Source organism: Acomys minous (genome assembly GCF_964271855.1).
Source record: "Acomys minous genome assembly, chromosome: 7".
Taxonomy (NCBI): domain Eukaryota; kingdom Metazoa; phylum Chordata; class Mammalia; order Rodentia; family Muridae; genus Acomys; species Acomys minous.
Genome location: NC_140488.1, coordinates 86,699,840 through 86,726,839, shown reverse-complemented (window position 1 = coordinate 86,726,839; position 27,000 = coordinate 86,699,840). Strand labels below are relative to the sequence as shown.

Genomic DNA, 27,000 nt, shown 5'->3' with positions numbered 1-27,000 from the left:
TGTCTATATTGTCAGGACATCAAGTCATAAAATATGGAACCAGAAATCATAGATAACTGAAACAGAATTCACTTCTTTCTGATGAATGGAGGAGTACATAGATTAGAGGCCAAAACCTTTCTGTTGTGTATCCACAGTGGGTCTCAACCTATGGGTCATGACCCCTTTGGATTTCACAGCGGTAGCCTAAGACCATCAGAAAACACAAATATTTGTATTATGATTTATAACAGTAGCAAGGTTACAGTTATGAAGTAGTAGTTAACATAATTTTATGGTTGGAGGTCACTACCACATGAGGAACTGTATGAAAATTAATCACAGCATTAGGAAGGTTGAGAACTACTGATCTACATCAACAAAATATTATAATGTGTCTCTCCAAGGAAGATTTGGAAAACTTCTAAATTAGAGAAGTCTGAGTATTGATCCTCTGACTAATGTAAAAAAATCTGATAATTGCATAATTGATAGTCTGGCAGAAATCTGACATTCTCAGGGACCTTATCCTTGAAGATTCAAACCTCTCTTTCTGAACTTTGTAGGTGCTGACCTTTCAAGATGGGTGTCATTCATGTAATGAGCCCTTTGAGGGAAGACTGCCTCCAGTATTGTCTTTGCAAGGGCAGACTTCATTGCTTCAATTCTCTTACAAAGAAGGTACACATTCACTTTAAGAGGAGACCTTCAGAGTACACAAACTCAAAATACTCTTTGGGGATTAATGATTTTATCTTAATAAGAACAAAATGTTGTTCATATGAATAAAAAATTAGAAAAGCATTAAGGAAAATTTAAGTATTTGAGAGCAACTAAAATTAGCCATATTTGTCTTTCTTGTATTCAGATAATCAGACATTAATGGCATTTCTTATTAAACAATTTTCTTGATTCTTCAAACTGTATTTTTCTATAATTGGGAGCTTTCGTAGCTTTGTATGCTTAACCTTCGGCTACACATGTTAGAAGTATTCTAAAGTGTGTTTGACTCTTCCTAAATGCATGCCTGCCTACAAAACCAGCTTTTATTAGTGTCACACATACATCCAATACAGTGTCATTCTGCTTTCTTTATAATAATCCCTTAACTATAATCAATGCCTTGCTCCAAATGGAAATATATGCTGCCCAAACCAACAGAATTAATTTTTTAGATTGATTGATTGCGTGTGTGTGTGTGTATTTGTGTACCATGTGTGTGCCTGTTGCCAATGGAAGATAGAAGAGGTTATCATATCACCTAGAAATGCTGTTACAGATAGTTTTTAACTGCCATATGGGTGCTGGGAAGTGAATTTAGGTTTTGTGCATGAATAACAGGTGCTCTTAACTCACTAGCCACCAAACTAACAGATTTTTACAATGTAAATGTGTACACTAATCTTTTCTCCCTATTTCAAATCTTTATTTCAAAACACTTCAGTATTTATTAATATTTTTTATCAACAATTAATAAATGGGACCTTATGAGGCTGAGAAGCTTCTGTAAGGCAGCAGACACTGTCAAGAGAACAAAGCGACAGCCTACTGACTGGGAAAAGATCTTCACCAACCCTTCATCTGACAAAGGTTTAATATCCAAAATATATAAAGAACTCAAGAAATTAAACACCACAAAACCAAACAACCCAATTGCAAAATGGGGCTTAGAACTAAACAGAGAATTCTCAACAGAGGAATATCAAATGGCTGAGAAACACTTAAAGAAATGCTCATCCTCGTTAGGCATCAGAGAAATGCAAATCAAAACGACACTGAGATTCCATCTTACACCCATCAGAATGGCTAAGATCAAAAACTCAAATGACACCACATGTTGGCGAGGATGTGGAGAGAGAGGAACACTCCTTCACTGCTGGTGGGAATGCAAACTAGTACAACCACTCTGGAAAGCTATCTGGCGTTTTCTCAGAAAAATGGGAATAGGGCTTCCTCAAGACCCAGCTATCCCACTCCTTGGAATATACCCAGAAAATGCTCGAACACACAACAGGGACATATGCTCAACCATGTTCATAGCTGCTTTATACACAATAGCCAGAACATGGAAACAGCCTAAGTGTCCCTCAGTAGAAGAATGGACTAAGAAACTATGGTACATTTACACTATGGAGTATTACTCAGCTATTAAAAACGAGGAATTCCCGAAATTTGTGGACAAATGGATTGACCTAGAAATTATCATAATGAGTGAGTTCACCCAGAAGCAAAAAGAGACAAACGGTATATACTCACTTATATCAAAACACTAGTCCAAGGGATACGTCCCATGAAAAACCTTACTTACCAAGAAAGTGGGTCAGAGGAGAGGACATCCTATTGAGACTTTAGGCGAGAGTAGCATGGAAGAATGGGGAAATAACAGGACCCACAGGGTCCTGGAAACCTACAAGAAGAACTTTATGACAGGCAGATCTGGGTCCTGGGGTCCTCCTCAAACTAAGGCACCAGCCAAGGAGAAATAGGCAGTAAACTTCGAACCCCTACCAAGACCTAGCCGACGAACACGATATTCTCCACTGTTGAGTGGAGAGTGAGATCTGATTCTCACGTGAACTCTGGTGCCTTTTTTCTGACCATGTCCCCTGGATGGGGAGGCCTGGTGGCACTCAGAAGAAGGATAGCAAGTTACCAAGAAGAGACTCAATAATCTTAGAGCATACATAGGGGGAAGAAGTCTCCCTCAATCACAGACATAGGGGAGGGGAGAAGGGGGGAAGTGGGAGGGAGGGAGGAATGGGAGGAAACAGGGGAAGGGCTAACAATCAAGATGTAATATGAATAAATTAATTAAAAAAAACATATTTCAACTCTTAAGGACTACTTTAAACTCTTCATTTAGACTACATTCAAGAAAATCAATAGAATAATAAATATAAATGAAGAATGGGTAGAAGGAGCTGAAGAGGTTGTATCTGTTGAAATAAAGGTTCAGTGGAGTCATGATGACTACTATAAAACACCTGATTGCTAGGGAAAGAACAGTCAAAAGTCTAAAGTGATAGAAAAACCAGAGAAAAGGAGATGCTTTCTAACTGATTCTTCCAAGCTAGAACAGATTTTTGAGAGATGGAATGTGACCCAGTATAAGCTGATAAACTATTTTGAAGGTGCTGTGGCAGGATAATTAGTTAAGTCTATGGTATTTAAGATGCTTTCAATACGGAGGCTACTTTTGTACACACAAGAGGACATCATTCAAGTTTCTTTATTGTTTAGCTATGTGTTAAAGTACAGGAAGAAACATTGCTAGCTGATTTTTACTTTTCTTCTCTCCTCACATTACAGCATAATATGCTACCTTAATAATATAGTCACCTTGACAGTCAAGGTGTCTATTTTAATAGTTTTCAGTAATACTATTCAGAGAATCTGTTTCCCAAAAAGGTATGGAATAGTCTTCAATGTTCTCTTTCTTTTCAAACCTCAAGGACTCTAGGATTGAAGATGTGCTTTGAAATTAAAATTATTGTAAATCTGCTGAGTTAGAGAGTAGCAAGTTTACTTGGAAAAAGTAGACTATAATGTTTTAACTTAGCATAATGTAGGAAAATATTTTTCTTCTCTAACTGCATGAAAATTTTCACTAACTCAAAAGCATAGGTCATATTTCATAATCACTTCTAATTTCAAAAAATTCAAACACACACACACACACACACACACACACACACACACACACACATACACGTGTATAAGCTGGTAAAGGTTATGCAGAGAAAAAGTTACTGTTTCAGACACTGCCCTCAACTACAGCCTATCTTACTTATAATAAGTGACTACTAATTATGGAAGGACATTATATATGTAAAAATTATACAGTGTTAGAATGTCAAAAAATACTCCATTGGAGAATTCATCAGGCAAAGTTCCTGTACTAATGGAACAACTTTCCAATCATGACACACTTGGATGCATTAAAAAAATCAAGGTACTTTAATGACCTATTTCTTATAACAAATACCATTTTATTACACATCGTCCATGAATAGGTACTGTATCAAGCCCTTCCCATTTGTTATTTTCTTTTATGTTTATAAAACACTGAAGAGTTGATAATATTTTCTCCATTCTACATATCGTAATCTGACACGTGAGACCACCTTGCTTAGGCTATATATTTGATATTAAAGCAAGGCAAAGAATCCAAATTTGACTCAAGTGTTTGAATTAGTCATCCATCTATGAGGCTCTCTTTTTTTGTAATAATGGTTGTCTCTTTGTGATTTGTTGTTGCTCCCCACAATACTAAATTCTAAGGAAAGCTACACCTAAATGATGAAGATGTTAACCGCTAAGTGATCTTTAGATTTACAAAACCCAAAAGCTGGATGTCCTTAGACTAAATCAGGAAGTATTCTTTTTTATTCTAGTTTTGTGAACCAGCAACCAAAAAACATGCAAATTGCTGTGAGAATTTACTCACAGGCAAGTCATACTAATTTTTTAAAAATACAAAATAATGACTGGGCAAAATATCCTCATTCTGCCACTAACAGAATCTGCCTAAAAATGGGCAACTTAGATGCAGGCAGAGTCGATGGCCGCACTCTGCCAAGTCAGGGTAAGCAAGTCCTCAATAGTTCCTGCCCTGCGAACAAGTCTGGCAGAGATATGAGGCCAGAAAGCTAAAGATGAGGCTCCAACATTGTAAAGTGTATTGAGTGACTGGTCAGGCAGTAAACTGTCTTAAGTCAATTTGTACATTTTGGAAACTGCTAACCCACATTGCTGGTTCACTCAGGAATTTAAGTTTTATTCCTTCTCAAGTCTCTGAGGGGCATTGAAGACAAGATAATATAGTCCCATAACCAAGTTTAGCTGGTTAGGGGACAAGATCATTTTAGATCAAGATAAAGAAGTTAAGTTATTAGAGTTGAGATAAGATAGATATTGAATCTCATTCGGAGATCTAGACCCAACAAGACAGGAAAAACACTTACTTCAAAAAAGACAAATGCAGATGGCCAAGTCACTATGAATGTAACATATATAGTACTCAGTAATCTCATGATTGTCACATGGTTCTCCCTGCTGTATGTAGTTTGTTTTACACATGTGCAATAAAATAAAAGTATATTTTAAAAAATACAGAAACTAGTACAGGAGGTAAACATCAGTTACCGTCTTCTGGAGTGGGAGTCACATACCCAGGGATGGGAAATTGTTTGGGCTAATTACTTTCCTCATAAAACAAAACTTTTCCTGTTGTTCCTTGCCTCTTCCTAAAACTCATTTCTATACCAAAGTTCTCTAAGAACCTCAATGAATTGGGATAAGTAGCCAGGTGCTAGCCAGATTTCACTTGAGAACTGGCTTTTGAACAGTGTGTTGATAGACATGAGTTCTCTAACACCTACGTGGACATAATCCTAATGTGATTGTTTTACTTGTGCTAGGTTTATGTGGAAAATAAAAGAAATAAAAATACTTTTCTACTGTATTGCAATGATTTCCCTTGTACTGAGCATTGAGCTTATCCCTTGAGCACAGAAGGTTCCACTCACCTCGTTTATGAAGGAGAACACTGGCATGCCGACGTCCATTTCCATTTTCAACATAACAGGAATAATTCCCCAGGTCACCTTCTTCCACAGACTCAACAATTAATGAGATAGAAACTTCCTGTTCTCCAAGATGTTCCTTAAGAACTCTAAAACATAAAGGGAAACGCAACAAAAAACCCACACAAACATACACATACATGAAAAAGAAAGAAATGTAGATGAATTTGAATCTGATGAGAATATACCTACAGGGTTTGTGCTTCAAATCTGACTATGGACTAAGGCTAAGTTAATTAAATGATATCATGCCCTTTTCTTCTTCACTGCTAAGAAAGAAACTTGTCTTTGCAGATGCTAATGAACTTGCAGTTAATTATCTCTCCTAGCAGGACAATCATGCTGTCATAATAAGGAGGTGAGAGAGACCTTGAAAGAAAGTTTACAAATTACTTTTCCTTTAAGAAGAAAGATGATGTAAAAATGAGATAAGGGATTCTAAAATGTTAGGCTAAGGGCCTAATTATATATCAGATTATTTTTAACAAGAATAAGAAAGAAAGAAAATTTCTGAGTTATTTTGACATTTTAGTTGAAACCTCCAGTCTGACTTACTTTTCCTAATGATACAAATGAGCTGCATAGTTTTAAAGAAATATGAAACCATAAAACCATATAATAAAAGTTCTAATAGGTATTTAATTCTGACTTTTAAAATTAGTGGTAAATGCTCACTAAATCTGATTGTTATATATATTAGCAACCTCTCAAAACACATGGAGAATTTATTAAACTAGGTATACTTTTTCTGCTCTCATTATTCCTAGTTCCAAAGTCCTTCCTGGATGAATGTATATGTATATACACAGACACATAAATTATAGGTATATATTATTAGATAAACAAATTCCTACAGCTTTTTTTCAAGCTCATACAATCAAAGTTAGACAGTTTAGGTTTATGGTATTTCTTAATATTAAAATGCAAAAAGCATTGTTAAGCAATAAATGATATTTTAAATATGAAAAATGGCAAAAATATTTTTGTCCATATTGGAGAATTGCCCATTTGGATCTTCCAGAATCCAATTGGAGCACTCCACAGTGAGATATTGTATATTTGTTGCCAGAGAGAAGATCCCAATAGAAATGATCTTGTATGACAGTTTTATACATTTTTGCTTTGTACTGAAAAACATTTCTCTTATATCTTTGTTAAAGTTTTAAAAGTCTGTCTTGACATTTAAAAAGGAGAACCATTACTTAAATCCTCATGTCTTGCCAGAAAATACAACCTTTATATGGAATATTTAAAAAATAATTATCATTTGGTTTTGGTTATAACTTAGTTATCATTATGAAAGTCCTTGCTCATTTAGATTATGATGAGAACTAACTCTTTATGTCCAAATACAATTTGCTTCATCATTGAATACCTTGATACTTAAATGTAAGTGAATAAATATATAGCTACATTTAATAAAGAAGTAGAAAGACTATGCCCTCAAAATAGATACCTAAAAATAGAAATGTTTGTTCTCCTGTTATTTCCTGTTTATAAATATTTATACCTTAATGTTAGAGTAGGAAAGATAACAAGAAACGTGTGTATATTCCATCAACTTATCAGGTATTGTATATGCTACTTCGTAGCTTAAATATGTAAGAAAGGAAACTATAAAGATTGCATTTGAGTCTATTTAGTCTCTTGCTAATGGTTCCTTTCAATATTTATTTTTAGAGAAAGTGTCTCTTTCTGGCTTAGGTTGGCACTGAACTTACAATGTGCCCAGGTTAGCCTTCAGTTCATGATGGCTTTCTTGTCTGAGCTTCTCAAGGGCTGTGAGTACAGACATTAGCCACCATGCCTGGTTCCTCTCAGTAATTTTTAAAAGATGTTTTTCATAAATATAAAGGGCAATGATTTTCTAAGGTTACAACAGGCCTGGATATTTTCCATGATTTTGGTATTAGTGTGCTACTAGTGAAATGTTCCTTTTGAAATTATTATTAGCTAGAGAAGTGTTTGTGAATATGAGCAAAACACACTGTATGAAATTCCAAAGAATATAAACATTTTTAAAAAGAAAAGAATTATTCTTAAATTCTTTGCAAATGGCACTCCAATTTTGTAATTCCATAGTCATCCTTAACAATTATTTACTTGTTAGTATTACAATATTTCTGTTATGATAATAGAAAGACAAAATGGTTTAAAAGCTTTTTTGTTGTTTGTTTGGTTTGGTTTTATTCTTTTTCTTTTTCCTTTTCTTTCCTCTTTTTTTTTTTTTTTTTTTTTTGAGGCAGGGTTTCTCTGTGTAGTCTTGGCTGTCCTGGACTCTCTTTGTAGACCAGGCTGGCCTTGAAGTAACAGAGATCCGCCTGCCTCTGCCCCCTGGAGAGCTGCGATTAGTGGAGTGCACCTCTGCTACCAGCTCCCAACTGCATGTGTTTAAAAGTTAAAAAAAATTACCTAATGTCACTTTCCCAAACTCTATTTTCATCCAGATCTTCAATAAACTTCTCTCCTTTCATCCAGTAAATTAAAGGACTGACATCTCCACTGTAACCAAAGAAAGCTCGGCAGGTGAGGTTGGCTGAGTCACCTGTGGAGAAAAATGATGGAAACACAACATAAAATCATTTGTGCCTACTTTAAAAAGAAACAAATTGGCTGGTAAGAATTAGATCATTTCACTTATTTAATGAAATATCTAAGACAATTGTTCAAGCTTTTCCCATCTTTGTCAAATTTATCAAATGTTTCATTTTTACAGTATTTTAAAAATGAAATAAGAACTACTTATGAGAATTAGAAGAGGATTCATTAAACTATAGATTGTTCTTCCATTGAGGTTCACTGATGTTTTCTCATCAGTTTATGAATTATTGGAAAGAATCACAGAAGGCATATATACTTCTCAAGGTATTACATCAAAGGGTATATGGAGAAACAAAACAGAATTCACTTTTAAAGAGTGGCATAAGCATTTTGTATACTTGGCTCTATATTTTTATTAGCAAAATATTTTATTATGTTTCTTTTTAAAGATATACTTTTGTATTATTACACATAAATTAAATAAAACTAAAGGGGTTGATGTAGTTTTGAAATCTGACTGACTGGCAGTGAGAGCGCTTCTTTATTTATACAGAACTTAATAGGCAGGGATAGATGCATGTTGTTACAAACCAGAGATCATAATATTTCTGTCCCTGGACACATGTTTTAACTTCCTCTTGATCATAAGTTTAGTCATCATTGATAAACTATAACAGAACAGAGATATCTTTTATAATAATTTTCCCTCACCGAGCCCACAAGCCAACTTTTGACAGTTTTGTAGTTTCAAGGGCATCTTTTGCCAAAGCATAACAGCCTGTTACCAGTCTGGTAGTTCTTGTGGTTTCAAGGGCACTAGACTGAAAATCTCTAAGACAGCCTGTGAAGATTGTTATGTCCCAAGTAGTGTATTATCAACTTTTAATAGTCATAGTACTAATTGTTATTAGGCCCAGGAAAAATCTTCAGGCCAAAACTGCTGCAGTTACTATTCAATTTCTGGCATAATACAATGCTTATATTTTATATATTTGTAGAATTTATTTATGTATCTAATCTTGGTGTTCTTTTGTTCCTTGGTTACAATAGGTCATAGTGGCCGTGTATGAGTTAACTTTTCTTAAGAAAGGAGAGATATTAATACTTCATTCTTCTTTCCTTTATCTACACCATTGTTTGTCTATCAGCAAGAGGCATTTATTTGTTTGTTTGTTTGTTTATTGAGACAGGGACAAGATTTCTTTTGTGTAGCCTTGGTTGTCCTGGACATGCTTTACAGACTAGGCTGGCCTCAGACTTACAGAGACCCACCTGCCTCTGTTTCCTTTAGAGCTGGGATTATAGGTGTGCACCTGGCTAGGAAGAGGCTGTTAATTTTATCTGCTGTCAACTTCTCTAGCCCCTAAACTTTGTTCACCCTAAAAAATATTTATTTATTCACTTTACATTGTAGCTCTCTCCCTCCTCTCCTCCTTATCTCAACCTCCCCCCTGCTTCCCCCTATTCCCCTGTCCTACTCCTCAGAAAATGGGAGGCCCACTCAACCCACTCAAGTGCATTAAGGTGAATCAGTACTGAATGTACTCTCCTCCTTGTGACCTGATGAGGCAGCCCCACAAGGTGTAAGTGATCAGAAAATAGGCAAAAGAGTCCATGTCAGAGGAACCTCATGCTCCCCTTACTAAGTGACCCACATGAAGCCTGAGCTGTCCATCAGCTACATATGTGTAGAGGGCCTAGATCCAGTACATACATGATCCTTGGTTGGTGCTTCAGTCTATGTACCCACCCCCACCCTGGTTAGTTGGTTATGTTAGTCTTGTTGTAGAGCTCCTCTCTGCTATCTAGGTCTCCAGCTTGTCATAGAGATGCCCCAGCCCAGGGTTTCTCTTCTCTCTGCAAGCCCTCTGTCCTCCCACCCTGCTCTCCCAGGTTTGAGTTACCTTTTAAAGTTTAATTTGTTCCCGATTATCTTGTTTTTGAGTAAGTGCAGGGGCATACGTGCTAAGAGTATCTTGGAGTCAGAGCCTTATGAGAAGGTCTCTGGAATCTTTATTTAAGTCATAACCTCCAGAGCATAAGGAAGACCTTTATGTAGGCCAGATAAGGATATCTCCCTAAAACAGGAGGGGTAGTATGCTCAGGACTTTCCTGGGGAAGCTGGAAGCAGTATTCCTGGGAGAAGGCATAAATGTTTCATAAGAAAATTTCCATAAGGGCTAGAGAGATGGCTTAGTGGTTGAGAGCACTTACTGCTCTTCTAGAGGACCCAGGTTCAATTCCCAGCCCATAACTCCAGTTCCAGGGGGATCTGATATCCTCACACAGATGTATAAGCAGGCAAAATACCAATGTACATGAAATAAAAATAAATTTATTATTAAAAAAGAAAATTTCCCTCAATCCAGTATCCCAATTTGTACAAATAATAAAAGATCCCCAAGTAGGCAACACATGGAGATTATGATCAACTGCTGAAAGACAGCACAATGGTGACTGCACCATAAGGCTCAGCTTTGCTGGATCTTTGTCAAGCAGCTGTGCTGGCTTTATAACTTTCGCTGTTCCCATTAGATATGGCTGTGCCACTTATTTCTTAAAACTGAAGGCTACAAAGCACAGCAACTGCAAACTTGATGGATTTAAAAACATATCCAGACAATTTTCTTCAAAATGTCAAAACAACAAAAATAGCTACAATGACAGAATGACAATCAATTTTTCTTATTTATCTTTAAAAATAATTTATTCACATTACATCCCAATTATTATCCTCTCACTTGTATCTTCCCATCCCCCCTCCTTCTTTTAACCTACTCCCCTCTTCTAGACCTCTGACAGAAGGGGTCCTCCTCTCCTACCATATGACCAAAGGCTTTTCTTCACCATTTTTGCTGTTTAGCCTATATCTGGGTATATCTTTGGTAAAAGGAAAACAACGAAAGGACAGTTTGGTTAGTGACTCTGATGTGCATTAAAAGATGGCTATTCCTTGCCTGGTGCATAGGCTAATGGTAGAATATTCCCATTGTATGTCTGTGGTCTTGAGTTTCATTCTCAGCAATGGAGAAAGTGGTTCATATGCTATCACTGGGAAAAAGCTCCAGTGAAGATTATTATTTTTATAATTCCCAATACTACTACTTACTTTGTTTCTATAAATTTCTAATTTCATATCACTTTAAAATTTTATTCAGCCATATATTTATTCAGATGAGAAGAATATGGTTTTAAAGGTAAATCTTTCTTTCCTTCTTTCTTTTTTTGCTTTTTTGTTTTTTGTTTTTTTGTTTGTTTGTTTGTTTTGTTTTCGAGATAGGTTTCTCTGTGTAGCCTTGGCCATCTTGAACTCGCTTTGTAGACCAGGCTGGCCTCATAGTCACAGCAACCGGCCTGCCTCTGTTTCCCAAGTGCTGGGATTAAAGGCGTGTGCCACCACACCTGGCCTTCGTTCTTTTTTTTTTTTTTTTAAATTTCTACTTTTCTTAAGACAGTATATTCAGCCGGGCGTGGTGGCGCACGCCTTTAATCCCAGCACTCAGGAGGCAGAGGTGGGCGGATCGCTGTGAGTTCGAGACCAGCCTGGTCTACAAAGCGAGTCCAGGACAGCCAAGGCTAGCACAGAAAGACCCTGTCTCAAAAAAAAAAAAAAAAAAAAAAGTCAGTATATTCATCTGGGTGTGGCAGAACACACCTGTAATCCCTACACTTGGGGAGGCCGAGGCAGGCAGATCTCTTTGAGTTCAAGGTCAGCCCGGTCTACAAAGAAAGTCCAGGACAGCCAGGGTTACACAGAGAAATCCTGTCTTGAGAAAACAAACAAAAAAACAAAACAACAAAAAGGCAGTATACTTACATTTTGTTAAGATTTGTTGCTACATGTGACAGTTTAATGAGAATGGCATCCACAGGCTCAAGTATTCTAACATTTGGTCCCTAGATGGTAGAACTGTTTTGGGAAATATTAGGAGGTTGGCCTTATTGGAGGAGGTTTGCCACTGGAGGAGGACTTCCTGCCATGGTCATGGGCTCACTCTCTGAACCTGGAAGTAATCTCTTAATTAAATGTTTCAAAGTTGCCGTGGACATGGTGTCTCTTCACATCAGCAGAAATGTGAGACATTATCTGACAGAATTTTCATTTTGTCAAATTGAGAAGGTTCTAGAGAATTAAACAAGCACTTCAGATCATTTTTGTTCTAGTGGATAAAGTTGTCTGTTAACAGTAGAACATTATTTTTTATCTTAGAGCTTGTGTAAAGTAGCATAGGGACTCAGAAACACCCCACCCCCACCTCCTAAGGAAAAGAAAGTCAGAAGGAAAGAAAGAGAAACATTTGCGCCAATAAACAGGAAGTAAGGGCAGGGAAACTGGCAGGAGAAAGAATGACAATGGCATATAGAATAGTAGCTGGTGTACGGAAGCAAGATTTACAAATGGGGTACTGACCTAATCCAAGCCGTAGTAGGAGATCTTGCTTCCAAAAGAATATAAGCTTAAACAGTTTGTAGTGGAAAATAAATTGTCAGTCTATGGCACATCTTTCAGGGTTATTGGATTCTGGTTTTGAATCCAGGCAACTGGATCCCTCCAGTCTAATAATGATTTAACTGACTTTTTTCTTCCATTTGCCCTCTGAAATCTAGGGTAAAACAATGCTGTCTCTTTTTACAATTTAGCTCAACGTTCTTTGTTTCACAGGCACCAGGTCTTCTGACTTTTATTTTGATCCTGTCAGGACATCATCTGTTTGGCTTTCTCATATCATATGCATAATTTTACCTAACATTCATTCTTCTTATACTGCATGAGAGTCATGATTGGACATTTTTTCTGAAAATACATTAATAAGAATGCTATGATTTGTGCTTGCTTATCAGAGCTATAAAATAAGCAATATTTATATGCATATAATATAGACATGACAGGACTTTACCAATAATAGTCCTTATTTACCTATTTTCAAATAGAAGAATTCATATTAAAAAATCTGTGCTTATTTTAAGTCTAAGTTTTTATCTTTCCATCAGGAGCTAATATCCATCCTTTCTTTGGGTTTCTATTTTTCTGTAACACACAATTTCTGATAAGGCAATTGTACCTATGACACAGAGAGCTTATCATCACAGACTTTCTTCATCCTCTTCCATTATTTGTTGAAAAAGAACCCATTTCTGCATGTCATCTCTGATACTAATGCTTAACTACAAATGTAGGTAATTAGTCTTAGAATTCCAGAAGTTACAGAGAAAAGACACACCTTTATTTAATTTTCTTCTCTACTTAATTTATTTCAAGTAACAGGAGAGAGATTTAAGCTATGGCCCTGAGACTCCTGCACATCAGCTGTATCAGGCAGCCAGAGCTGGAGTCCTGAAGGTAATGGCATTCTTGCTGCTGCCAGTTGATATCTGTAAAAGCTACCGTAAATTGCACTAAATGCTTCTGCTGCCTCTTTGGCAAAAAGGTGCACCGTCAGCTCAATCTCACTAGGTTCTGAAGGAAGCACGAAAATTGATCATAAAAAATCATTTGCTATCTAAAATGAGAACAATGCTTGTCACACTGCAGGTTTTCAACTAGGCCACATAGTGAGCATGACTTAAAGGGAAAAGAATACATTTTCCCTTCAACACACATATTCCAATCATTTAAGTAGGAACATTTTTTATTTAATGCAAGCATCTAATTAGATGTAATTTAGTCATTTCTAAAACTGCTGAAACCAGAAGTGTTTCTCTCCACTAGAGGACACTCTTGAACTTACTGAGAAATAATGAAAAACAAAAATCCAACCAACCAACCAAACAAAAAACCCTTTTCTAATTAAAAGAAAATTTCTTTCCTAATTAAAAAGTATCAGAATCCAGAGATCTTACTTGTTGCAATTAGGAAATAGTGAGCATTTTTCTTAAATAAAGATGCTGAGTAATAGGGAGATTTTGATTTTATTGGATCATTAATCATGTATATTAAAATAACTCTATGGTCATGGTAAAGATAAATGTTTTGCCAAAGACTACCCACTTAAGATAAAAGCAAAGTGGTTTACAAAACATATTTATCTTTTGTCATTAGTTGTAGAGAATAGCTTCTTTTTCCAAAAAGCTTAAAGCCTTTATTCAAAAACACAAAATGAAAAGAAAAAACTATTTTCTGGCTTCCCTCTTTCTACTTTTCTGTATCTCCTTCTGCCCCTGCCCTACTCAAGACAAGCAAAGAAAGTTCTTTTAGAACTAACTCAAGACATTTTACTTAAACCAGGACTAGAAACTATGGCAACAAACAGTTGCCAGAATCAAACTATAGATAGTTCTTCTGAAATCAGAGACTTATCTGAGAACTTTGAAAGAAAGCAAAAGCAGTGGGAGGGACTGGCTATGTTATAATCATGCTTGAAAAGGTTAATCCTTCAAGACATGATATCTACTCATATTTCAAGGGAACAAAATCACAAGAGAAGAGCAAACCACATATTTTAATCTTGCCAAACAAATCCTGTGTGAGATTTCTGCAGCAAACTACCTTGCCGACCACTTCTGTAAAAAACAAACCCATGCACATCCAGGGAATAGACTGCTAAAAGGATTCAAGTCACTACAAATAAGTTAGAGTTAACCAAGTTAATACATGTTCATAGTACCCATGAGAATGCTCATTAACTTGTAGAAATTATTACGAGAATTACTCTTATTTATGGAATGGAAACTTTTCTATAAATGATGCTCTTCCATGAAGTTAAACCAAATTACCCAACTCAAAAATTGGAGAGATGCATTTTAAAATCTGAGTAAGCTGTTGGGAATACTTTCCACACTGATGGAATAAAGAGAGGTCATAGCTAAGTGCGACACAACAGAGACAAGATCTTATACAGCTGAAAAAATCAGGAAAATGGAAATATTACGGCCACTTTATGTTGGAGTGGTTCACAGGTTTCTGGAAAGACCCAGTTTAGTTCTGCACTCTTTCTGTGCCAAATTAATGTTCAATGTGTCTAGAATAATGAAAGTTGAAGAAAGGGAAACAAAGTATTTGTCACTAATGTCACCTGATGGTTTGCTGCTCAGGATCTTGCAGATGAGTTTTGAGAAGATAGGTATATGATTGATTGATAAATGGGGTAGCATTGTAATGAAATTCATTTCAACTACCTAGAATAGATTTTTTTCAAAGGAATACTGAATAACTTTTAACAATGTCTGAGAGATGGAGGCAAGAATAAATTTGTTTCAGAGTTGAACAGTAGAGAGAATAAGTCAGGGTATCTTTGCTTTCTGATGAAAACACCAGAACTGTTTACAATTTGTATCATTTAAAAATTGTTTCAAGTTATGCACCAGATGCACATTTCCTATTGAAGACATTTGGATATTGTTACTGTAGATGTTTTGTGCTTTTGTGATGCTATGAATTTTGTTATTTCATTTTGTTAAAATATCTACTGTATTTTTGCACTTGTAATTGTGTAGCCATTGTACCATACATATCCTTTCTTGATTCTTTCATCCCCTATTCCTATTCTTCTAGAGTCTTGAAGATTTTTTTTAAAAAGACATGGTTTCTCTGTAGGCTTGGCTGTCCTGGGCTTGCTTTGTAGACCAGAATAGCATTGAACTCACAGAGATCTGCCTTCCACTGCCTCTCCACGAGCTGGGGTTATAGGCATGCACCACTGTGCCTGGCTGAGTCTTGAACTTTTAAAGCAAAAGATTACTCTCTAACATCTTACTATATTTAAACAAGCCATTAGAAGTACATAGAGGAGCCAGGCACAGTCATGCATGCCTGTAATCCCAACACTAAGGGAGGCATATGCAGACAGATCTCTATACATTCAAGACTAGCCTGGTCTGCAAAGTGAGTCCAGGACAGCCAAGGCTACACAGAGAAATTCTGTCTTGAAATAAACCCAAAAGAGAAAATAAAAAGAAAAATACATAAAGAAAATGTTCATGAGTAGTAGCAGCAGCAGCAGCAGCAGCAGCAGCAGCAGTCTTCTGAAAATGTTCATCAGTAATCAGCAAAGTGTTTAGTACTCAGTCTCAAAAGCAGTTTAAAGAAACATAAGAGAAAGGAATGGAAGAATGAGCAGGAATATGGAAAGCAGAAAACTGAAAGAAGGTGGCAAAGAGGACATAAGTGATAGTGTGATAGAGAATGAAATAGCTTAATCAGTTAATTTAAATGTAAATATTTCTTAACTTTGTGAAATATAGATTGAAAGAGGTTGTAATTTTTCCAGTAGGGACCCTGTACACACATTGCTTTCTCTCTTTTTATAATTATATCTGGTGAGAGACACCAAGATGGTGGCTCACGGCAAACACAATATCTGAGTAGCAGAAGATCAGACTGTGGGCCACATGAGTGACCTGGCCAAAGACTCCAAAACACCAACATTTGTGTTTCCTGGACTAGAGGAGGCATCCTGGGAGCTAGGGATGCACAGATTTAAGCACCTGTGCATGGCTCTTGGGTTCAAGACACACACACACACACACACACACACACACACACACACCATAGTCCTAGGCTCCTGACACCCAGCACCTTCTGCCTACCTGAACATAATGCCAGACTTCCAGGGACACATAGCTCCAAGATCTAGACACTAGACTCCTTCTGCCTCCCCAAGGACAGCTCTGGGATACCAGGAACATAGTCTCAGCCTCCAGGCCATGATTCTACACATCTCTCTTGTGCACACCAGCTGGATAATAGGAGCATACAGGGTCCCATTCTAAGATGGCGGTACCCAGAGGAGTCTGAGCACCAGGAGCACAGTGACTATGAAGCATAGCATGCTACAATACTATTAACTCTGAAAGACCATCCATTCATGTTTCCCAGGACAGAGGAGAGGATTCCCACTGCCAGACCTGCTAGGTACTCCTGCTATCCTTAGGATCACTCTGTATTTCAGCCTCTGGTTCACAGTTCTACTAGCCATCTTGAAGAGACCTGCAGGACCCCAGGATCATACAGGTTAGAAACCCACACCTTAATTCCCTGCCTATAGGTCAAATTGGGACACAACGAGCAAAGAAGAGCTTTAGGCTATTTAAGGAGATCCAGGCCCCAGCTGATGACCCAGGACTCCCACCATATGTCCGAGAATCCCAGGCGGTTCCAGGAAAAACTAGCTAGTGCCAAGAGCAACCATATGGCTAAAGATTAGCATAAGAACACAGTAAAACAAAAAACAAAAAACAAAAAAAACAAAACGAAACAAAACAAAACAGGGCAATATGGCATGACCAGAACCAAACTATTCTAATACAACAAACTCTGGATATCCTAGCATAGCTTAAACACAGGAAAATTACCTTTAGTCTATGTTTGTGAAGATGATAGAGGCTTTTAAAGAGTAAATGAATAAATCCCCAAAAGAAATACAAGAAAATACAGTCAAACTCGTAAAGAAAATGAATAGGACAGTTCGAGATCTGAAAATGGAAGTAGAATCAATAAAGAAAATGCAAACTGAGGGAATTCCAGAGATGGGAAACTTAGGGAAGAGAACAGAACCACAAAGATAAACATATCAAAAGAATACAAGAGATGAATGAGAGAATCTCAGGTGTAGAAGACACAGTTGAAGAAATTAATACATCTGTCAAAGAAAATATTAAATAGAAAAATTCCTGACACAAACATCTAATAAATCAAGGACATCATACAACAAAGAAAGAGAATTTCAGACCAATTTCCCTTATGAATATTGATGCAAAAGTATTTGCAAACTGAGTCCGAGAACACATCAAATATATCATTCACCATGATCAAGTAGGATTCACCACAGGCATGCAGGTGTGGTACAACATTTGAAAATCCATCAATGCAATGTACCATATAAACAAACTGAAAAAGAAAAACCATATGTCCATCTCATTAGATGCTGAAAAGGCATTTGACAAATATCCCTTCATGTTAAAAGTTGTGGAAAGGTTATAGATACAGGGCACATACCTAAACACAATAGCGGCAATACACAACAAGCCTATCTCCAACATTAAATTAAGTGGAGAGAAACTTAAAACAATCCCACTGAAATCAAAGATATAACAAGGCTGCCTATTATCTCCATATCTTTTCTTTATTCAATATTTTTATTTTCTACATATACATTTATGTTATTATACATATATACAATAAACTACCTACAGCAAGAAACATGACACAATCAGGAATTGTATAAATGTTCTTAGTGTTATGGCTATTTGTATTTGACAGCATTGAAGAAAACATCTTTCCTATCTTGGTTCTCCATATCTTTTCAATATAGTACTTGAAATCCTAGCCAGAGCAATAAGATAACTAAAGGAATCAAAGGGATAGAAATTGGAAAGGAAGAAGACAAAGTATCACTATTCACAGATAATATGATAGTATATATAAGTGACCCCAAAATTTCTAGCAGAGAACTCCTACAGCTACTAAACATCTTCCAAAAAAAGTGGCTGCATACAAAATCAAATAAAGAAATCAGTATCCCTCCTATACAAATGATAAAAGGGCTGAGAAAGAAATTAGGGACAGTATACCCTTCACAATAGCCACAAGTAATATAAAGTATCTTGGTATAACTCTAACCAAGCAAGTCAAAGTCCTGTATGATAAGAATATCAAGTCTCTGAAGAAAGACCTAGAAGAAGATATCAGAAGATGGAAAGACTCCCCATGCTCATGGATCATTAGGATTAACATAGTAAAAATGTCCATCTTATCAAAAGCAAACTACAGATACAATACAATTTCCATAAAAACAACACAGTTTTTTATAGACCTTGAAAGAACAATTCTCAACTTCATATGGAAAAACCAAAAGCCCAGAATAGCTAAAACAATGCTCTACAAAACAAACAAACAAACAAAAAACCAAAACAAAAACAAAAAACATCTGAAGGTATCTCCATCCATGACTTCAAGATATACTACAGAGCAATAGTAATAAAAACTGTATGGTGGCTTAGAAACAGATTGGTGGATAAATGGAATCAAATCAAAGATGCAGAAATAAACTCACATACCTATAGTCACTTGATTTTTGATAAAGGAGCTAAAAAGATTTTTAAAAAAGATAGCATCTTCAACTAATGGTGCTAGTCTATCTGGATGTCTACATGTAGAAAGTTGCAAGTAGATTCAGATATATCACTCTTGACAAAACTCAACTCCAGGTGGATCAAAAAACTCAGTATAAAACCAGACACACTAAATCTATTAGAAGAGAAAGTGGTGAAGAGGTAGGAGAGGGAGTGCAGAGACAAATGAGAGTGAAAATCAGACCTGGGGAGAGTGGAGTCAGGAGGACAGAGGGCCTTCAGAGAGAAGAGAAACCATGGGCTGGGACATTTCTGTGAGGAGCTGGAGACCTGTGACAGGGTAGGCTTTTGAGAGGATAATGGGCTGATTCTAGCTGAGACTCCTAGTAGCAGGAGTCACAGAGCCTGAAAAGACCACCCTCTAATTAGATAGGACTCCCAGTGGGGAGAGGGGAACACTAACCCACCCACAAAATTTTGACTCAAAATTTATCCTGCCTACAAGATGTGCAGGGATGAAGATAGAGCAGAGATTGAGGGAATGTCCAACAAATGCCTGGCCCAACTTGAGACCCATGCTATGGGAGATAGCTAACCCCTGACCCTACTCTGCTATGCTTGCAGGAAGGAGCCTATCATAGCCATCCTCTGAGAAACTTCACAAAGCAGCGGATAGAAACAGATGCTCAGAGTCATAGCTGAACATTGGCAGAAGTGTAGTGAGTCTTATGGAAAAGTTGGGGTTGGAGGAGGATAGAAGGACCTGCAGGGGACATGAGCTTGACAAGAAGACCAACAGAGCCAACTAACCAGGGTGGAGAGAGGTTTCTAGACACTGAAGCACCAATCAAGGACCATATATAGACTGGACCTTGGCCCCCTACACAGATGTAGCCAATGTGCCCATGTGGGTCCCCTAGTAATTGAGCTGTCTCTAATATGGACTCCATTGCTTGCTTTTTGATCACTTCCTCCAGATGTGACTTGATGTGCTGGGATGGGTTGGTGGTGGTAGGGCTCCTGTCTTCTGAGGAGTAGGGGAGGGAGTATAGGGGAAATAGGGAAGGAGAGTGGAACTTGGAAGAGAAGAGGGGAGAGGATAGGAGTGGATATAAAGGGAATAAATAAATAAAATAAATAAAGATATTTGTTGTTGTTGTTGTTATTGTTTTTCTGCTTATGTTGTTTTCTCCAAAATCAGTCTTATGGTATATAGTGTATTTTGGGATATGCTTGTTAATAATCAGAGTCTATTCCAACCGGTACCTATGTGATCACTTTATTTCCTCTTGCCTTGGAGTTTTTATGGTGGCATGCTAAATCATGACTGTATACTATTTGACCCAAGTGCCATGCCTATCTCCCTAGTGTTTTCTCAAAGTTTCGATACATAAATAGGGAAACTGAAATAAAAGTTTCCAGCTTTCATTAGAAAAACACTATAAAGTATTCACTTAGAAATTGGTTTATTTAAATGTAACAATGTAAATAGACTCTGTCCCAAGTGTGTGTGCCTGTCTATGCATCCAAGTGTGATTTACAAAGGCATTTGGTTCTTTTTAGAAGAGCAGTTTTGGATAAAGGGAAAGATCCACTTTGTCACATTTTGTATTTACCTGAGTGTCTGAACCCTCAAAGTTTGAACAGATAACTCAGATAGATGCTCAAAGATTGCCCTTCTTACGTTTTAAAAAATACAATTCACAATCCTTAGGTTTATTGGCTTTTGAAGTTAATTAGATATTCTTTTAGGGGTTTATAAGATTATAAAACAGGATCAATGAAGGACATTGTGATATCTCATGCATACTGTTTATTATTTACAATGTAAATGAGTAGTCAGTGAACTCACTGTTTCCATTTTTTTCTGTCTTGCCTTGAGGGCTCTTGTTTCTCCTCATTATACTAAAACTCCCTGGTAAGACTGTGGGTGTTTCAGTTACCCCTTCATGTGGTTTAGTAAGATGCACTTAACAGCTTCTGATTGTAAATCCCCAGGGAAGTGTTTTACAAATTTTTTCTTTGTTTACATTTCATACAAGAAAATACAGTAACAGTTTGAATATTTGAACTGCAATAGTAGTTTGGACCACTAAAGGATGGGAGGGAGGGAATTTTCCGTGCTGAATTAATTAGGAAAAGTTTCAGAAGTTGGTAGCATGCACAAGTATTTTCAGTACTTTAAGAATTCCCTGTTATTTTTGTTATCACTCTTTGGCCAAAGCTATTTCAGTTCTTTTCATGGTTAAGAAAGGAACATCATTTCCTTTTGCAACCTGTCATCTCAGTCTATTCAAATAGTGGTGTCTTTAAGATCACTTGAAAGAAACCCTTATATTCTGCCTTTTATTCTTCTTTCCTTATCCTACAACTTCAGGCTCAGTAGCTAACCCTTCCCTATGCTTCAAAGTATTTTATTATATCCAAGCGTATTGCTTCTTGAGAAGCTTCAACTTTCTTCATAAGTCTTTCTTCCTTTATGGATTTCAATCATACATTTTTATCAATTTACTTCCCTGCTCACAATATTGCCTTTGTTCCTGGCCTTTATGCTGAAGCAAGCATCTCATTAAAACACACACATATAAGTGCCCATCTTCCATTTCCAGATAGACTGGTTGCTTTTCTGTGAGTTTTTGAAAGATTGTTTTATTTTCTCTTTTCTTAACATGCTTTTAAATGGCACCTATCTTATGTAAGGCTCATAAAATTTACCCAGTTTACAACCCTCAAGATGTGGTAAATAAAGGGGATTATAAAGTAGTATATGAGACTTGAAAGCATCGAATAAAGATTTTCATTTGAAAATATCCTTACTAACTTTCTTTTCTAAAAATATTTTATGGTCTATTTTTGTGTCTATTATTTTTACTATTGCCTGTTATTTAAAACTTTTTTAATATAAGCAACTCTCTAAGTAGAGAATTATAGAAGGAATTAAAATAATCAAAATTTCTAATTTTTAGGAAATAGCCACTTGAATCATTGCATGAAGATGAATATTTTCTCCAGGATTTTACACAAGTGTTCATATTAGTATTCTATTTCTTGATATACTAACAAACTTATGGTTCTGTCAGTACTTGACCTTCATATGTATATCTGGCACTATAATTCATGTAACTAAAAATGTAGCAATTATATCTAAATTTTTTTAAGGAAATTCTATCAATAACCACTTAGCCTAAAGTAGAGAAAAGACTAAGGTCATATTAGGTGATACTTTGTAACATATTACCTCTTGGTATTAGCCATAAGAATGCTACCTTTTGGAATGCTAAGGATTAATGTTGCTGATGGGACATGGGTTATGAGTCAAATGTCGTCTTGGATTAATGAAAATGTTCATTGATCTGTTTGGTCAGATCATTGGGATAATTTAAACTTCCTTGGGTTGTTCTTATCATTTATCTAAATATAGTAAAATAAGAAAAAAGAATGGAAACCGAAGCCTTCAAATGAGTTAGACTAGTAACATAGCCAGATTCTTGTGAGCAGACTTTCTCGTCATATGAAAATCCATCATATATATGCATGCAATTCTCAAACAGTAAAATTGAAATTGTGAAGCATTATTTAATTAATGCATTTTATGTATCTTTGATTTTAAATATGCCAGGAAAGGTGTAATTTTATAGACTGCAGGTCACTAGTACTCATTGGGAATGCAACATTAAAGGAACATGAGCAAATACTAGAACAGTTATGTTGGTCATCTGTGGTTAAAGACTATGTTGTTCCTTAGTACAAATGAAATTTTTGATCAATTTTCTTGAGTTGGCACTTACCTTCAGATAGCTCTCCTTTTTTATTGACTCCCCCTTTTTAATTGCCCCCGTACTTCAAAAACAATGGTTGACACTTAAAATCTCTTCCGCTTAAGGTTATTTAGTAACAATATACATTATGACTTGTGATGACACTTGTTCCATTATGACAGCCCAAGTAATATGACTAATATATATAGTCTTGACTTAATCTAAGTCACGTCATCTCTATTTGTTTAACTGTCCTTAACTTAGTGATAGCTTTGTAAGTGCCCATTTAGCTCAGTCAAATTGTATTTCCCAAAATTCCATTTACTTATATATTTATAGCCACAACAAGCTGCAAAAGAAATTCTTTTAACACTACTGAAGAATAAAAAGGATGGCAGAGATTTAATAGTGTGTAAGTGAATGCATTTATGCTTGTTGTTGTATGCTACCTTGCCTCATTAGCATGAAACAGCAGCTAGAGCTACAATTGCTCTTTTTTCCCTGAGATCTTCTTTTAGTGTCTGATTGATAGACTAGACAACTGTGTGCTTCCTTCTTGAGTCAGCACAGGTTTCAGTGTACCTAATGGAATAGTCTTGTTTACAATGCTACTACCTCAACTTTAAATTTGAACATTAGATGTAGAGACACCCGTCGAGACTACTTTGCTACTTCTCCAGATTTTCTAAACCAATTTTCTACAAAAAAAAATCCCCATGCACACACACACACATATACACACACAAGCAGTAATATTCATATATAATCCTTACTACTCTGCAACTCAGAACACTGACTGATACAAATGATATGACAAAAGTATCACTCTGTTACCCTTAAGAAAAAGTGCTTCTCTCTCAATGAGTTCTCTTTTAATAATAGTTAAAGCTATTATCTTTGTATGCAAGCAGCATCGTGTATCAAATAATAAATAGTTTGTTTTGTTCAAAGTGTATTTTTCCAAACCTTTCCTTAAACATATAACACACTTAAGGCTCATGACACACTTATTGGTACAATCTGACTTCCACTGAGATCATGTGACTGAAACCAGTTACTAGTTTGGGTAGTTATATTTTTATTTTATTTTATTTAACTCCATCTTTCTACTTCCTTTATATGCTTTACAATTTCTTTCTCTAGGATTGATTCTACTGAAAAATGTAGACAGTAAAATTGTTAAATTATTGATATATAAGAACTCCTCATTGTCCTCATCAACCCTCTCCCTACAAGGTTCAAGGATCTATGCAGAAGAGAAGGAGGAAAGATTTTTAAGAGTCAGAGGTTATAAGTTATCTGAAAACCCTGCCATTACCATGGCAGTCTGCAGTTACTGGATAGCCCTGAGCTCAGTACAAAATGGAGGACTCCTTTTGTCAATGAAGCTTTCTTTTTTAGTGTCTGGGTGATCCCAGACTCTACACCCTCTACCTGAGGAATGCCATGTATGCCTCAGGGAAATTACAGGTACAACTACCTTTCTTTCCATAGAACATGTTCAGCAAGTACCTAGGATTCTTGGAATGCCTCTCTATGCTAATGATGCATCTCAGCAACTTAGCCTTTCAGCCAATGACTTTCACCCAACCTGGAAATACCTAACCCAGATATCCCCACCCCCTCCACAAAGTTCTAGATGACACTAATTCACCCAGAATAAAATTGATCTGTCTCCCTGAAACTGGTTCCTGAAGATTATTTTTGTTCATGCTCATGGGCCACAGAGTCCCCAGTTTGTCATTTCTGCTCCCCTGTTCTTGAAGATCAGTGGCCAATGACTCCAAGAATGAAAGAGAGCCACAATGGATACCTCCAAGGAAACAGAGTCTTCTAGATATAACAGGAGTTATGTACATATTAACTCACAGAGACTGTGCCATGATACACAAGATGTACATAGAGATTCAGATGAGATGGGACCCAAACACTGAGACAGTAAAGTAAGTTCCACCCCTAACCAAGAAGCTATTTGTCATTGGTACCATCTGGCAAAGGAAAAATCCACTTTCTCCAATGGATTCTTACTGGATATATCAACCATACTCTAGGGCAGGCCCCATGCCCAGGAGTGATTGCTCTATACCAAATGAAATAAAATGCAACAAAAATTCTATTTATGATGACTTTTGGTTTCATTTTGCTTTGTTTTTGGCTTTCTTTCCATAGATGGTTGGCTTATTTGTTTTGAATTTTAATTTTGTTGATTGTATGTGTGTATGATTCTTGTTTTTATTTTATTTTTTGAAAAAGGAAGGAAGACAAATATAAAGTTGGGTAGGTAGTGAGGTGGGAGGATCTGGGAGGAGTTTGCGGAGAGGAAATCATGATTAGAATATATTGTATGAAAAATAGTTTTTCAACTAAATGAAGAACCCATAATTGATAAACAGCTAATAAAATATAGAGAATAAGTATCTGCAGAGTTCTGAGCTGTCAGTGAGACATCTATATTTTATCTCTTTCCCAAGCTTAAGAAACACGGAGGAATAGGAGATGGAATGATTATAAGAGCCTAGGTTGAAGATAACACCAGTGAAACTGTGTTTTCTGTATACAACAAGTCAGTTGTACTCAGGAACTCTTGCATAGCTGTCTATGCAAGAGCTACTCAAGAAGAATCTAGGCAAAATTCTAGCATGGTTTGGAAAAAGGATCCCTAAGGCCTTACTCCTACCTGAAGAACTATTTTAAGTAGATGGCTTCTAGGGGATGGACACTCAGTGTTCTTTAAGGGTCTGGCATTTTGTATGCCATTCATCTTACAGTGAGTGGCTTTACACCCATGAGTGTAACTCATGTGGATGCCATAAATGGGACACAGTGGGATAGAAAAAGAAAGAAGAAAAAATTGGCATGGGGTTGAAGGCAGAGGAAGGATCATGGAGACTTAAGGTGGTGAGTAGAGGGTAAATATGATCAAGACATAGTGAATATTTGTATGAAATTCTTGAAGAATTGTGCCTTATACCTATGACATGGAGGCTACACCCATGATATCTCAACAACATGGCTGCCTAAATAAGATCTTAACAACCTAAATTATAGTTGATGATGTCCCAACATAGATGAGAGAAATCTCATAGAGATCCTCCCCTAGATGAAGAAGTATAAACAATAAACAGCATCTGAGACAGAGAATTTGTCTTCCCCAGAGATGAGCGCATTGGGTGGATATCTAAGTGGTCAGCTTTACAAACACATATTCAGGCAACACTGGACAGATTCAGGAGGTTGTATTTATAAGTTTATTAGTGTACACAATGTTTAAGAATAGGAGGCCATGAATTTTGGAAGAAAGAGAACATGAGAAAAGTAGGAGAGAGGAGTAGGAGGTAGGAAATTGTATAATTATATCTTTGTTAAAAATTTTTTAAATTGCTTAAATATATTTAAAAAGATGTTATTAAAATTTATAGTACAAAGAGATGAGATGGCTTACAATAAACTAAGTGTGGTGGCTTAAGCCTTTAATCTAAGAACTCTTGAGGCAAAATCAGGCAAATTTAGAGGAATTCAAGCCAGCCTGGTTCATATAGAGAGTTCCAGAATAGTCAAGGCACAGAGCCCCTCCTTCCCCAAAAAAGATAAGAAAATTTAATTTGTGATAGTTAAAATACAGTATAAAATATCACTTATTATATGTGTATTATAACTTGTAAAGGTATTAGAGGATTTGCTGTGTTTTCACTTTTCTTTTATCTTATTTGAGTTAGCAGAAATTGAAAACATATAGAATTCTTTGAAGATGCTATTGGGTCTTTGGAAAAAATAACTACTAAGTTAAACTCTAAACTACTAAGAGTTTTGGAAAGAAAACCAAATGTTTATTTATCTAGTGAAAGAGCCATTCCATTTAAGATGTTAAGATATTGGTAAAGAATTGAGTTTCGTGGCATATACCTTTGATCACGGCACTTAGGAGGCAAGTAGATTTCTGAATTGGAGGACAGCATGGTACAAATAAATATTCTAAGGAAAACATGGCTACATAGTGGGATTCTGTTTCCAAAACAAAAACTTGTGAAACTCAACTAAAATAACAGTTAGTTGGAATTTGCAAAATATATTTTAAAGTTATTTTTATGTCTTAAAAATATGAAAACTACCTATCACCCATAAAATTT

The 27,000-nt window shown here is 36.3% G+C and overlaps 1 protein-coding gene across 4 annotated transcripts in view; it reads right to left on the bottom strand.

The window, feature by feature from the left end:
- IL1RAPL1 (interleukin 1 receptor accessory protein like 1) overlaps positions 1-27,000 on the bottom strand; it is a 1,340,631-nt gene that overhangs the window by 40,652 nt on the left and 1,272,979 nt on the right. For all 4 annotated transcript variants that reach the window (XM_084788848.1, XM_084788847.1, XM_084788846.1 and 1 more), the window contains 2 exons: positions 7,977-8,109; positions 5,508-5,653 (listed from right to left, as the gene is read on the bottom strand). In XM_084788848.1, coding sequence (XP_084644974.1) covers positions 5,508-5,653; positions 7,977-8,109 — 279 coding nt within the window. The remainder of the gene's footprint in view (positions 1-5,507; positions 5,654-7,976; positions 8,110-27,000) is intronic.